This window comes from Protopterus annectens, chromosome 17.part0 (assembly GCF_019279795.1).
Source record: "Protopterus annectens isolate FY-2018-M chromosome 17.part0, PAN1.0, whole genome shotgun sequence".
Lineage (NCBI taxonomy): Eukaryota > Metazoa > Chordata > Ceratodontiformes > Protopteridae > Protopterus > Protopterus annectens.
Window position 1 is genome coordinate 125480422 of NC_056751.1, and position 12076 is coordinate 125492497.

General features: G+C 43.1%; 1 protein-coding gene across 1 annotated transcript in view; it reads left to right on the top strand.

Annotated features, from left to right (window-relative positions):
• LOC122791800 (low-density lipoprotein receptor-related protein 2-like) overlaps positions 1-12076 on the top strand; it is a 1119352-nt gene that overhangs the window by 134302 nt on the left and 972974 nt on the right. Inside the window, exon 4 of the mRNA XM_044059752.1 lies at positions 7831-8058. Coding sequence (XP_043915687.1) covers positions 7831-8058 — 228 coding nt within the window. The remainder of the gene's footprint in view (positions 1-7830; positions 8059-12076) is intronic.

Here is a 12076-nt window from a genome sequence, read left to right on the forward strand (position 1 = left end):
ACAACCTCCTGGCAGACAGTCTGAGCCGAAACCTTTCGGATCCACACGAATGGATGCTGGACACCAAAATATTCAGGATGGTAACAGCAGTCTGGGGATGTCCTCGCATAGACCTCTTTGCATCCCATCTCAATCATCTACAGAATTTTTGCACCAGAACTTTCCACAGAAGCTTTGAAAGTGGATGCCCTGTCATTCAGTTGGAGGAACCTCTCGGGATATGCCTTTCCGCCTCTTCTTCCACTGGTTTTATTGAAGATAAAACTGGACAAGCCCAATATGATCTTGCTGGCTCCAAATTGGCCTCTGCAGTTTTGGTATCCAACTCTAAAAAACCTATGCCTGGAGCCCCCTTGGATATTACCTGTCTCAACCTTCTGTCCCAGCATCAGGGTCAGGTTCTACACATGTCAGAACTCTCAGCCTGGTGGCCTGGACAATCCAGGGCCTTTGATTTCTTCTTTACTGCCCAAGCAGGTTATGGATGTCATTTTAGAAGCCAGACATCCTATCACTAGAAAATCTTATGCAGGAAAATGGAAAATATTTTGTTCCTGGATGCAGGCTCAGGATTCTGATCCTCTTCTTCCTAACATTACTTTAATTTTACTTGACAGATCTCTTGCATAAGGGTCACTCTTTCTTCCATTAAGATACATGCCTCTGCTATTTCTGCTCATTATAATACAGACCCTCCCATCTTTTCCCACCAGCTCATGAGACAGTTTCTCAGAGGAGCTAAGAACTTAAGACCTCCTAGATCCCTCCCATTCCTGCTTGGGATCTCAACTATGTTTTGGAAAAACTAACCTTGCCTCCTTTTGAGCCTGCTGCCTCCTCTGACATAAAGTTTTTATCTTGGAAGATGGCTATCCTGTTGGCCCTAACCTCTGCCAGGAGAGTTTCAGAGTTACAAGCTCTTATGGCTTTGGAACCTTATATTATTTTTCATCAAGACAAGGTATCTTTGAGGACAAATCCAACCTTCATGCCTAAGGTGGTTTCCAAAGTGGCTTTAAATCAAACTATCCACTTGCCAACCTTTTTCCCCACTCAAAGGATCTTACATTCCTTGGATGTACACAGACAACTATGTTTTTACCTGAACAGAACCAAGGGCATCAGAAAATCAGAACAATTGTTTGTTTCTTATGTTTCAAGTTCCCAAGGTAAAGCCATTTCAAAACGGACCATTTCTAAATGGATTGCTCATGGAATCTGATTTTGTTATTTTCACCATGGAAAGCAAATCCCAGTGAGTATACAGACTCATTCCACCAGAGCTGCTGCCACTTCTACGGCCTTCCTCAGGGGAGTTCCTACCAAGGACATTTTGGAAGCTGCAACTTGGAGTTCAGTGCATACTTTTTCTAAGCACTACAATCTACCTCTACTCTAAGTCTAGGCAGGCTTTGCCTCTGCAGTCTTGCAGGACCTTTTAGCCACTCCTTCCTCTTTATGACCACCTCCCTTTCTTTCAGCTTTGGGATTCTACCCTACAGTCATGACTGCAACAGTGAAACACGATGAACATAGTACAGTTGTGTACACCTACCATAAATGTAGATGTTATGTCCTCACGGTTGCAGTCTGGGTTTCCCTCCCTCCTGTCCCCTCATTTTTACTTGTGTATTGCCTTTTTTCGCCATTCTTCTGAGGTGTATTTGCGAAGGTTATGGGACCTTTTTCATTTTGGGACTCCTGACATCTGGGGCAAGAAACTGGAGAAGATGGCATCGGCTGTCAGCTTTATACTCCTGGCGCTCTGACGTCAGGGAGTATGATTGAACAGCCGATGCCTGACCCAGACTTTGGGATTCTGGCTGAGGGCTGCCTGCCGGCAGGGGAAAACCCTACAGTCATGACTGCAACAGTGAAGACACTCAAACATCTGCATTTATGGTAGGTGTGCACAACTGTACTGTCCTTTTCTCCCATTGTTCAACCTTTCATACAACTCTCCATATGCCTTATCCTTGACTTTCGCCACCTCTTTGCCATGCTCCTAATCTCTTTATACTCCTGTCTAATTCATCTCTGACAATCCCACTTTGCCAGCCTCTTCCTCTGTATACTCTACTTTTTCATTCCACCACCAGGTGGTCTTGTCCTCCCTATGTCCAGATGTCTCACAAAGTACCTTTTTAGCTTTCTCCCTTACTATCTCTGCTGTAGTTACCCAGCTATTTGGTAACTCTTCACTGGCCAAAGTGCCCGTTTTAACTCTTCCCTGAACTCCAGCTCACAATCACCCTTCAACTTCCACCATTTGATCCTTGGCACTGCTCTCACTTGTCCTCTTGATCACCAACATCATTACTACAGGCAATTCTATGCTGCCTAACTACACTTCCCCTGCCTCCACTTTAGTCTCCAATCTCCTTCAGACTGGCCCTCCTGCATAGGATATAATCCACCTTTGTGCATCTTCCTCCACTCTTGTACATCACCCTATGCTCCTCTCTCCTCAATACATATTCACAGCCATGTCCATCCTTTTCCCAAAATCCACTACCATCTGACCTTCTGCATCCTTCACCTTGACACCATACCTGTACCATACATGTGATTCCTATTCAGGAAACTTATCTTGTAGCTAGTTTTAATGGATAGACTGTACTGTACTCTTACATGGGAGCACTTTTCCGGTCAGATTTAGTCTATAACTCCCCTTTTTTTCTGTGGAGAAATGTTTACTTTGTGGGACAGTGCATTTTTAACTTTACCATGGAACAATTGCAGTCTTAGTCTTTCAACCTCAAAACAGCCTTTGCCAGATTTCTCTTTTGAAGAGAGATTTTGGCTTCTCTTCAGAGATTGTGTGGAAGGGGTAAGCTGATACAATAACTTAACCCTCCTTTTCTAAATTTTCTAAGGGATTCTCAAACTCTTCCATTTTTGTACAATGCCAAACTGAAGGTAAACACTGGCTTAAGAAATGGCAAGGGGATTCAAAGAATTCCAGAAGCTTCCAAAATGAACAGTCCAAGAAGTGAGACTAACTTGGTTTCCCCTACCACCCTAGCAGCCCCATTTTTCTTTCAAAGTATGAATAGCTACATTTTTCTTGGGCAGTAGTTTCAAACAAATGGGTTCTGAGGGTCATTTGAGGTTACAGATGACAAAGGGAGGGATCTCTCCTTTCCAGGAGCAATTCCTCATTCTCTAGGCCAGACTAATTTCCCCCTTTCCATCGCATGGTATCCCAGGGAGTGATAGAACAGGTTTGCAGGAAAGGGGTTTCATTGAAGGATGGCGCCAGGGTGCCTGAAGACAAGTTCTGAATCCTTCCTAAACCTGTTGGTGTCCAAAATCAAAAGGTCACTTTACAACCTGTTTCCTCCCTCTTTCAAATTTTCTGGCTACACTAGATTTAAAAAGATGCTTATTACACCCATTTAGCCAGTCTTCAGGAGTTAAAGGCTTTGTCTGGATCACTCTTGCTTCTGTCTTACCCTTTGAACACTCTTGGGACAGTGGTTGGTCCAAAGTGCCTAGCTCCAGTTATAGCTGACTTCAGGCTACAGGGTATCAACATTTTACCATTTTAGACTGCTTGCTTATCTTTGCAGAGGCCTTTTCAGTGTCGGGAATTTCCTCCTCTTAAACTAGGATTCAAAGATGACATTCAAGTCTTTACTCACAGAACTCTTTCTGGGATGTCAGATAAACACTACAGTTCAAAAAACCTACAAGAAAATTTACAGCCAGATCTATTTCTAAGGTTTTCTAGATGCTGGGGTTTGACAGATTTCACTTGATGGAAATGACCTCTAAATCCAGGTCTCCCATTCTCCCTCTGTTCCAAAGCAGTCACCGTTTCAGAAGGGATAAAAGTGCAAGGTGTGTGGGACATAAAGGACTGATGCAAGCATACAAGATTGTCCTGATCCAGGCACTTGAGACTCAATCATCTTTGCTTTTTGGGACCTCTTCAGGCTGTTGAACAATACTAGTCATGTGGGGCATCAGCAAGCAGGGAGAAACAGGATGTACCTCCGTAGATTAGCCAGGTTAGTTATGACTAGCTTCACAACACACCCTCACTCTATAGGCATCTACTTTGTCACTGCAAAATTGCAGCAAACAAACTGCACAGGGAAAGCACAGATCCACAAATAGTTTAAAGATTTCTGTGTGGTGTGCCTGCAGTAGACGTTGCCCCTGTATAGTCAATTGGCAAGATTCTACTGCAGGACTCTCTGCAAGCTGGACTGGAAGATGGATGGCTTTTCCTTGGATAGGGATGTTCATGCAGCTTTCACCACCCCAATATTTAGGGTGACTCCCTTCTGGCCCAGTCAACCGTGGTTCTTTTGGAAATGGCCAAGGGCAATTGACCACAAGCTTCCTCAGACTATCTACACAAGAACGTGGGGTATTTGATAAACTCAAGACACCAGTTGACTGGATTATAGGGTCTGAATTTTGTAGCTACTTTTACATTGAAGGCATGTGTCGGGTACCAAGAGGCTAATCCTGCTATACGAAAATCGTAGGCAAATGGAAAAGGTGTTAATATAATGGCATCCATTCAGGGCTAGTTCTATTTTACAATTTGATCCAAGGCTTTACTCTATGAAGGATAATTTTAGCTTTTTCAACATGTCTGCCTGTGGATCCTCTTAATACATTTCAAAGGGGTTTTGCATAAGAGGCCTCAAAGAAACCTGGTCTCCCTTTTTCAGATCTTTTGTTGGCCAACGCTTGCTCCATTTGAACCACCTGACCTGAGATTCTTAACATAGGACCAGATTTCTGGATTACTTTGTCCTCTGCAAGAAGAGTGAGTTGCAAGTGCTTATGGGGGAAGTCAAAGCTTTCATTTTTCATAATGATGGGGTTTCTTTGATAATTTGGCTTACTATAGAAAGTTCTTGGTCTCATGTTTCTTGAACCTAAAAGTGGTGGAATATGCCGTACCTTGTATGTCCACAGACAACTGAGACCATCTTGTCAACTAAATCCTTCAGATCTTTGGATCAGCTTCTTGAAGGTAAGGGGCATCCTGTGTCAAAACACTTTACAAATGGTTGTCTAAGGCTATTACCTTTGGTTATTGCCACTGCAAAATTATTCCAGGCAGGATCAATGCCTGCTTACCATGGGTTAGACTTAATTTGTCTCTGGAAAGGGTTGAATTGCAGAAGCTGCAACTTGGTCTTGTATAATTTTGTAAAGTACTAAAAGCTTGATTATTGCTCTAGTTCAGGCTTTGCAAGAGCTATTCTCCAGAGGTTCGACCCTTCCAGTTCTCAAATGTAGAAAGCTAGGGTGATCTAGCCATATGGCTAAGGCTACTGCAGCAGTGATTACTGTGGACATAGTACAGTTGTAGAAGTAAACTTGCCATAACATGTTCAAATGGGTCATTGCTGCAGTAGCAGTTTTCTCCAGCTCCCACTTTTGCTGTTTATGCCAGGGTGTGGCTCCTAGCACTGGTCTTTTCAGGGCTCTGCCTCCCTATCTGGCAGGAAAGCTCAAAGGAGTTTGTACCAAAACTTTTAAGCTTGGCTTGTGCCACCTGACTTGGGTGCGTGGAAGGTGCCCTTAACATTTGGAAGCTGGCAAGCGTGTAGCCATGAGAGGGTATAGCCTACAGAGCTAAATCTACTGCAGCAATCGTTTGAGCATCTGTTATGGTAAGTTTACTTGCACGACTGTACTTTGGAGACCATCTGGATTGGAGACCATCTGGATTGGATTATAGATACAAGATGTTATATAATGTACTGAGTGCTCCAAGTAAAGATGTGGTACCACTTCTGAGTAATGCAGTTGCTCAATGCTTTAGTCCAGGTTGTGTTAAGAGCTGTGAAACTGCAGTAAGCTGTTTACAGGTGGAGGGTAACTGCTGGATGTGGCTGTTAATGAGGTGCAGAGGGAGTATGACTGCTACTCTCTGAGGGAGTCTAACTACCCAACAGTGAAGAATCGTTGCACAGCCAAGTGCAGAAGATGAGCATAAGGCTTTTCCTGAGGCAGACCCTTCACTCCTTTTTGAGCTTGGAGTGGTTGGTCATAGTTGAATACTATATGGCTAGATGAACAACACTAGCCTCTTTGTACAATGTTTGAGAAGTTTAATACCTTTTTTGCACTGGATGATTCAAAAAATTAAGTCTGCATAGTACAGCTTGCTGTTTTTTTTTTTTTTTTTTTTTTTTTGGTGGAGCATAGGAACATGCTGGAACACTGCTTTAACTGCTTCTACCCACATGTCAGCTAGGGTTTCCTTTGGCAGCTCAAGACATGACTGCAAGAAGGCTTATGCAAGCTGTTTGTAGACTTGAGCCAGGAATTCCTGCAACAGAAAACATTTGCAGGAATTGATAGACTTGCTGAAATTTGCATGCTCTCATTCTAGTGTCAGAAGCAATTGGACAGAAGGGGGTCAGGCTGCAGGAAGCCATATCTGGGTCAGGATTACCTTGGACATTGATTTTTAAGGTGTGTGATGTAGATGCTTGCAGGATTTCAGTGGGTTGACTATATACCAGGTGACAAGTGAGAACTGCTGGAAATTTTTAGATTTTCAGGTGGCATTGGTTTTTGGGGGCTATTAAGGGGCAATGACTTAGTGAGGCATGATCAATGAAGGTATGGAACAAGGGGGTTATCTGTTCAGCTGGAATTTTCAAGTGAAGGGTACACAATGTTTAAAATGCTTGAAATTGTCTGACTTGCACAGTACTTGAAGGCTTGTATACAGTTTTTTCTTGGCACTGAGCTGCATGCCTAAATGTGCACAGGTTTGTAGCCAGAATTTTCTACCATGTATCTATAATCTGAAAATAGAAAGTCTTGTCCGTCAGTGGGTGGCATTGTCACATGTAGTGTCATAACTGGCCACTCTGCCTGTAAAGCTTTGACTGTGCCACTATACTTTGTCACTTGGCTTACAGCCCTCCAAAGTCCTAATCGCCTCAAAGCAACCTTGTATAAGGAACTACACCATAGCAGCCATTGTCGGGTGCAGAATCTGAAGCACTGAATCCTATCCATGTGTTTAGCAGCAAGTTTCGTTTTGAGGATAAACTCTTGGCTAGGCTTAAGGGCTCTAGGGCCATTAGCCTAGTAACCTCTGATCCATTGTAAATGCTTAACAGTATTGCATGCACATGGGCAACTAAATCCCAGTCGAAGTTTCAAAGCTGAACTCCACTGATAATTTGTTCAGTCCCCATTGGATCGTAAATCTCCAGTATAAGGGGCAAGGGGATTTCCTTGGTGCTCTGAAGGTATTGAGCTCTTCTGCTAAACCAGGAACTTAAGAATGTGAAAAGTTTTAATAAGTTACAGTAAAGTCCACCCATGACAGCAGGAAATTTTTACTGTTTAGACACCAAAATTCAATGATTTTACTTTGCATTACGATCAACTCAGTTGTACCTTTGGATATTTACTTTATAAATCAGTAATAATCACTTTGTACAATTGCCTGGGTTTCTGTAAATGCATGGTTTTCCATGCATTACCATTGCTTGGCCTATGTAAAGGTGCCTTTTTTTCAGGCCACAGCTTAACTGAGGACTGGAGTCTTTACTTTTGTTTTGACATTGATTTTCTTTGCTTCTCTGCAGTTTCATTTAATCTATCTTTCATTAAATTGCCACAGCTACACAGCCTGGTTTTGCTGCACCCCATTTTGCAAGTAATTGCTATGGTTTTGGCTAAAACGTTTCCTTAAGGCAATGTTAGTTTCAAATCCCAGGAGTTTATACTAATTTTTAAATTAAATTAAAACTAGAAATACTAATGTGGTCCTTAATAATTTGGTGCCTTGGGCAGCTTTGACAGTCTTGTGAATGAACTTTTTTTTTGTGACAGAATGCACAGAAGGAAAAGCTGAGTGTTATGATCATACTGGCTGTGTTGAGATGCGGCAGATCTGTGACGGACATCAGGACTGTAAAGATAATTCCGATGAAGTGAATTGCCCTTATGTTGGTTGCCTGGAACAGCAGTGGAAATGCAGGAACAAAATGTGCATTATGGAAGAGTGGAGATGCAACGAGGTTGATGACTGTGGAGATGGTTCTGATGAAGAGCACTGTGGTAAGTACATGCTGGTATCCTCCTGTTCATAGTTTTGGCCTCTGAGCATTCAGAAGTTCCCCAGTGTCTGTAGCATTTTGCTGTGCTCAGTGTAAGAAAAACGGATTTATTTTAAGCTGGCAGTTGAATCACAACAGCTCTGGGCTATTAACATGCTGATTCCTGTAGTCCATGACTAGATTACAACCACCTCCATTTTGCTTGCTGAGACACTGAGCAGGTCCACTGGACAGTGTTCTGTTGTGATTGGAGAAACATATTCATTGATCTTGGACTGCATACATATTTTATTGATCTGAGCCATTTTAGAAGACAACTTCAAACTTTATTTGCTTTAATATTGCTACACACGTGTGCCACTTGCACGGAACTTGAATTGTTTAGTGCTGTTCGTGTTTGAAAAAAAAAAAAAATTCAAAGCTGGTTTCCTGCTTTAACTTAATCTAGCCCAGATAGATTTGCTGCATCCAGGACTGTAAGCTTCTGAGCCCAGACCTTGTAGTTTTATCAATTTGGCCATTTTTCCATCTCAACTTTCTGGTCCAAAAGCCTGCATTTGCACTAGTTTCCTCTCGTTTCATGTAACTAGTCTATTCCAGATTTGCTGTATCCAAGACTGTTTTGTAGCTTCTGAGCAGTGCGAAAGTCTGCTCCTCAATTTTTCCCTTAGACCTGCTAATTCTCCTCCTGCACTTTTACTAGCTTATCTGTCTAGCACTTCCAGACTTGTAACAATTGTAGCACAAGTGCTACCAGCACTAAACGTTCTACAAGGAAACTAATCCAGTATTTTTAATACCATCCAGGCATGTCTAAAGGTCAGTTTATTGTGCTTCCCCCTATTAACCTGGTGAACTTGGGCATCTTAAGGCAATGTAGCAACTGCCTCGTACACAGACAACCCTCTCCTCTTGCCTCCCAACACTGACTTGCGAGAGATGCACTAGTATATCCAAAGTGGAAGCCATGCACTCCAGCCAAGACCAGAATAGCTGGTCAAGAGGAGGTAAACACTTGCACTACATCACATGGAACGCACAGCCTTCCAGAACACACCAGCACTGCCTTCACATAAAAACAAACCACACACCTTTGCGGAGGCTCAATAAAAATGTACTCTAACAGCTGAGATCTCTAAGGCAGAAATGCACTCTACCTCTGCAACACTAATCACGAGACAGCTCTCCTAGTGTGCCACTCAACTAAAGCCTCTAAGGCAGAACATGCCCAACACTAGTCATAGGTGACTCAATAGTGAGGCACACTGATGTCCCACTCACTAGGTTGAATAAGGAGAATGTAAGTCAGCTGCCTGTTAGGTGCCAGGATCAACCACATAATGCATGCACTTGGGTCCCTCAACAGGAACAAATGGCTTTCATTGTACATGTGGGTGTAAATTAACTGAGACTTGTCTCCCTGGGCTACATGAAGACATGGAGGAGCGCTCGGATTATGTAGCCCAGGTGGGTATGACCCTAGCCCCGAGCAGCATCCTGCTATCACCCAGGCTACCACAGTACAAGCAAAATGATCGATTTCAACAATTGGCTAAGTTTCTGGTGTCCTAAGGGGGTTCAGTATCTGTCTGCTTGGGATGACATGATTAAGATCTCTTTGCTTTGCCAGAGGTGGCCTGCATCAGTCACCCCTGGGCTTCTGGTTACTGGGCAAGACTCTTGCCACCCCTATAGTGCCTTTTTTAGATGGTGTTCCAAAGACCAAATTATCATCATAACAGCTACAAACAAAAGCAATTTGAGGGTCATGCTGCTCAATGCTAGAAGTCTAAATCTGAAAATGCACTCGCTTGAAGCACTCCTTAAAATGGACAACATCGACATTTGTGCTGTAATAGAGACCAGGTTCAAGGCAGCAGAAAGCACCTATGCACTACCAGGCTATAACTCATTCCACACCTTTCGACTCCAGAACTTTGAGCGAAGCTCCAGAGGCTGTGGCATTTCCATATTCATAAAGATGCGCACCTCCATACTGGTAGCCCAACATAATGCATCAGTTGCTTCATGGCAAGCTTATATTGGGGAAGACTGTGATTCAGGTCATAGCCTGCTCTAGGTCCTCCACAATGTCCCAAGACTCGCACAATGTTTCTATGCACGCTGGCAAATTAGGGTCCAAAACATTCCTACTGAGCAACTTCAACTGCTCCATTTACTGGGAAAAATAAAAGCCCTGGTCCACTTTGGGCTCCTAAAACAGAGGTGGCTAACTAACAAGGATATAGGGAATTTCCAAACTCTGGAACCCACACAGTTTGCATCCAGGAAGGAGGTAATTGTCTCCATCTACTTTTCTGTCAGTAGGCCAGAGTACAGTGCCCCATTTGGCATGTACCTCACTAGACACCTGCAGCAACTGGAAAGGCCACAAGTACCTCTGAGGATCCTAGGCCTTAAACACTTGTCCTATATGGACAGACTCAAAACTCCAACTATCGTCTCATATTGCCTGCTTGGAGGTGATCTCTGCTTGACATAAAGCCATGTCTGATCCAGCTCCGTTAGAAATGCTGCATTTAAAGAAATCCCAATCCCTTCCCACCACACTCCAGTGACCTCAACCTCATTACCACAATCAGAACGTGCTGGAAGAGGCAGGTTCATAAGAGACTGCCCTTGCTATGGAATAGACTTTCCGTACGTCAGAACACCTCACTGGCCCTCCAAGAGAAACCTTGAGTGGATGGGAAATCACCCTGGGGATCACTCCAGTGGCTGTACTCAGAGGCACTGGGAACTAAGATCAGGTGGGACTATGGCAGGGTAATCCTATGGGCTAGGTTTGTAAAGGCTCCAGGGCCATTAGCCTAGTACACACCTATGAACTGAAGCAAAACAATTTAAGATAAACCTGTACCACCCTAGCCAAACATTGGCATATTAAAACTTGAGCTAAATCAGAACATTTTACGGTTGATTTTGTATTGTGTATTTCTTGGCATTTTAAAGGAGTGCCAACTTTTTTGAACATATGGTAATATGTAGCCATAAATGAGTCTCCTTCAGTGGCTTGGAGAGTCCCCCACTGGTTTTAATGTGGCTCACACTTTGTTTACATAGTTCATTGTAATCTGAATTCCTTACATGCTCCAGTTAAGCTGGTGGAATGAAAATGCTCTTGAGGAAATTGGCTTAGGAAGAGATTTCAGGACATTTGGAGTGAGTGGCAATACTTGCTAGTTGAAAAAGCAGCAGTATCTGATTGGAAGCTGATGGGGGATATATGCACATGACTAGGGGCCATTTGCTTATATCCATGGGCTTCCACCATAGGGTTAAGATTCTAGAGAATGAAGGCAGCTCTCTTGCTTAATTTGTCCATGTGACATCCTTTGCTTTGGCTGTTTTATGGACATCAGGCTTGGTTTTAAATTGTGCTGATGCATAGCCAAGCAATCCACTCTTCTGACCTTGTTTGTACAGCAAAAGGTGAAAATGTGGCATGTCTATGGCCAGTGGTTGGCTGCATTGGCCTTAATGTACCCATAAAGACTGAAGTGAGTCATGGGCATTCAGAACCTATGTAGCTGAAACTCTGGTATGTGCTTGTGCTTAAGGGGTTATTTACATCACACTGCTTCCACTAAAATTCTAACTTGGCTGGGTTTTCTTGGAGTTGCACTAAAATTGCTATGAACCCCTTGGTGCCCCTTAAGGCAGAGGACATGGCTTTCTGTAACTGAAGCCTATATGCAGTAAGTGCCTGTAACTCCAGTAAAATACTTTGGCTTAATGAGTGTTGCAAAGCTGTTGTATAGATGTTCAAGCTGGTAACCTGAAAAGACACTAGCCATTGGACAGAATTTCTTGAGCTGGCAGCCTATGTAGGAGCCTAAGCACCTTCGCATTTTGACTCCAGTGATATCTGGACATTAAATTACTTAACTAAGGAGCATCAAAAGGCAGGTTGCAAAGATGTAATGATGCTCTAAACTGCAGTCGAACTAAGCATTGCTGCTTATGCTTAAATAACTTGTGTATTGAGGGGTATAAAG